General features: G+C 34.7%; 1 protein-coding gene across 1 annotated transcript; it reads right to left on the minus strand.

Annotated features, from left to right (window-relative positions):
* Positions 1-293: 293 nt before the first annotated feature.
* LOC109590970 (hemicentin-1-like) lies at positions 294-3,247 on the minus strand (the record flags this gene model as incomplete). Its single annotated transcript, XM_020006798.1, has 7 exons — positions 294-566; positions 672-1,046; positions 1,281-1,544; positions 1,779-2,078; positions 2,144-2,431; positions 2,641-2,937; positions 3,173-3,247. Coding segments are annotated over 7 exons (1,872 nt in total), but the record flags the coding sequence as incomplete, so codon positions are not given.
* Positions 3,248-3,345: the final 98 nt, after the last annotated feature.

Consider the following 3,345-nt stretch of genomic DNA (forward strand, 5'->3'; position numbering starts at 1 on the left):
AAATAAGCAATGTTCATTTTCTTGTACAACCCTCCTTTCATATTTTCCAATAAAAAATGAGGAGTTACAGGGCATAAATTTCATTTTATGCTAACAGATAAAATTAAATGCATGAGGAATGAGTTTTGCTGGTTTAGACACGAGTTGTTGATACACCCATTAACTATTAATGCTTTGTGAAATTAAATTATAAGTATAATTTATACTTATAATCTTTACACCTATACAGTATAAGCATACATTAATATCTTTGGTTCAAACTGAATACATACATACAGTACATACACACATACTTTGTACTATCAGTTGAAAGTTGCTCTCAGTCCTTCCATAATCATTAGTCAATACACATCTGTAACTACCAGCATCATCAAAGGTAACATTCGCAATAGAATGCAACTTAGATAGACCATTATACAGATTGAGTTCAGTTCCATTCGTTAGTGTCTTGTTAATTTGTAAATGAGGTCTTGGGTTAGAATAATCAGGATCACATTTAAATACGAACTTGTCCCCAAGATTTGCTCTAGAGTTCTCTTCAGGCTTTGTTATAAGAACAGGCCCAACTAGAAAAAAATAAATACAATAGAATGTAGCTTTCTCTACTTTATTTTTTATCTTTTCCTCCAATCTCTCCCTCCCTCTCTCTCTCTTTCTTCTCAAATACTTACATAATCCTTCAAGGCAAGTCCCATTACTCGTTACTTGTTCATTAAAGAAGTTCCCGATAAAAGCCGTACAGGTATAGGCATGCTCAAAGCTTGATATGTCGGGTGAGATAAAGTTTAAATAATCCACCGGATTAAAAGATATCATTGTTGTGACAATCCTGTTTTCATCCTCGGGAGTGGTAGTTACAAAGGTACTAGCGTTACTGGCCCGAGAGGTCCCAAACCTTTGTCCACTTATAAACCAGTCAACGGTGAGGTTATATGGAGCATCAGGTCTGTTCTGGAATGAACACTGTAGGAACTCATTGGTCCCATTAATCACTTGTATTGGAGTGGCAGCACAATTTGACACATTTGATGATAATAAAGTAGGACCTGAAAGAGAGGGGGGAATGAAAATCATAAAATTAAAAAAGGATGCATACATGTATGTACACAATAAAAGTACATGTACATACATATATACATTATGAAAAACATCCAACAATTTCCATGTTGCATACACTAACATGCTACATGTACTTTTAGTTCACGTAGTGTAGTTGCCATTAAATTAAAACCCACAGTACATGTACACGTTGTACAATCAATATGTATTCCAATACTCACCCAATGGTGTGATAGTAATGATCTTTGACACCTTCTGTCCTATAAAATCAGTGACATTGCAAACATATTCCCCAGCTGATCCAAAAACAACAGGCCCCAGGGACAATATTGGAGTATTTAATCCACTAATTGTACAATCAGAACTGCAAGGAACAGGCTCCCAGTCATATGTAAGACCAAAACCAGATGCTGTACAGTTGAGTGTAATATTAAGACCAATGGTGGCATTGATATCATTAAGATTAAGTATAACTGGTTGGGGGACTAAAGGAAAGAGAAATAAATTGAGTATAATGAAGAAAAGGAGTTTGAGAATTAGGAAAGAGAAGAAGAGAAAAATAATACATTTAATAAAATTTTCAAAATAGATGCATAAATTTAAACACTCCACATCAATATAACAGTGACAATAAACAACAATCACAACAATAATAAATAGCCACAACATAGTACAAGTATACATGCAAACAACAACAACAACACAATACATGTACTTACCAAAAACATTAATAGTAATGTTATCGGCACCAATACCAGCCATATTCTGAGCCTGGCAGCGATACACTCCATTATCTCTAAGGACCACATTATCCCTAACCAATACACTAGTGTATGTATTAGGAGCAACAGTGGCTGTGAAGCTAGGCTGAGCTCCACTTGATATCAAAGTGTCATTATGATACCAAACTATACTGGAGGGTCTCATTAATGAAGTGACAGTACACATGATGAATTGATGATCAGCATATGTCGCATATTTCATAGGTGATGATGTTATGGATACAGTAGGAACTGGTACTATAAAGAGTGGAAAAAGAGTAAGAGATATATGCAACATACAAAGTGATGATGAAGACACTTACAAATAACAGTGACGTTTGAAACATCACTCTCAGTTCCTCCTTGATTAGTAAAGGAGCAAGTATACAGGCCAGTATAACTGAGATCAATATTATCAATAGTGAGGACACTCTTGTACATGTTGCCAGTGTTCATTGTTACAATGCTCTCACTAGGTATGGTAACGTTAGCTGTAGTGGTCCAATTGATGGTAGGAGGAGTAACTGAAAATACTCTACAGTTTAATTCAAGAGTCATATTGTAGTAGATCTCAAGTGAGTCAGGAGTTAAGGACACTCCAGATGTAGGTACTAAGAATGAAACAAAAGATAAAAGAATTATAACAGCCAAAATAGCCAAAAATGGTATTACTACAATTGCAAATATGCTATAAACATTGGACAATAAATATATGTTCAAAACTAAGTGTCCTTAATATCATCATGGTGTTAGCACAATAATTAAAATTATTGGTAAGGGAGATTCCAAAAATAAATTCAATTTTGAATACTTTACTTACCAGTAACATTAAACATAGCAGTAGTATTAATACTCCCTCCTTCATTAGTAGCAGTACATGTATATGATCCAATACTGTCTAATGTAACTCCAATCAATACTAAACTACTAGTATACATATCACTGCCTTGAGAGGAGGCAAGTACATTAGGTTGACTGGTTATACCAGCAGTAGCAGTAGTAGTCCATGTTATATTAGGAGTAGTTAGTGATGTAACTGTACAAGTGAAGGTAGCAGTGTCACTGTGATTAACAGAGAGAGAGGTAGGAGTAATGGTGAGGTAACTTGGAGGAGGAACTAGAAAATAAAGAGTATATACATGTACATGTACATGTATATACACAAGTACAATGAGGTGGAGGTACATGTATATCCTAAATCCTAATTATAGTAGATTTTTGTAGTTTTTTATAGTAAATAGTAGGACTGTAGGAGGTACATGCACTAAATAATCGGCATACACTACCCGCCCACTCGAGATCGAAACTTTAATTTAAAAATTGCAATAGCCTAATTACATGAATGGACTAACCTCTTATTGTTAGTACACCAGCGTTAGAAAACACTTGTTCAAATGGTGGATATGATATAATCTGACAACTAATATCTAATCCATCATTAATAGGCAGCCCAACAATTGTAAGTATTGACGATTGGCTACCAGAGCTACCAAGATCAATAACTGATATGTTTCTTTGTTGTTAA

The sequence above is a fragment of the Amphimedon queenslandica genome, unplaced genomic scaffold (genome assembly GCF_000090795.2).
Source record: "Amphimedon queenslandica unplaced genomic scaffold, v1.1 AMPQUscaffold_9203_Cont18840, whole genome shotgun sequence".
Taxonomy (NCBI): domain Eukaryota; kingdom Metazoa; phylum Porifera; class Demospongiae; order Haplosclerida; family Niphatidae; genus Amphimedon; species Amphimedon queenslandica.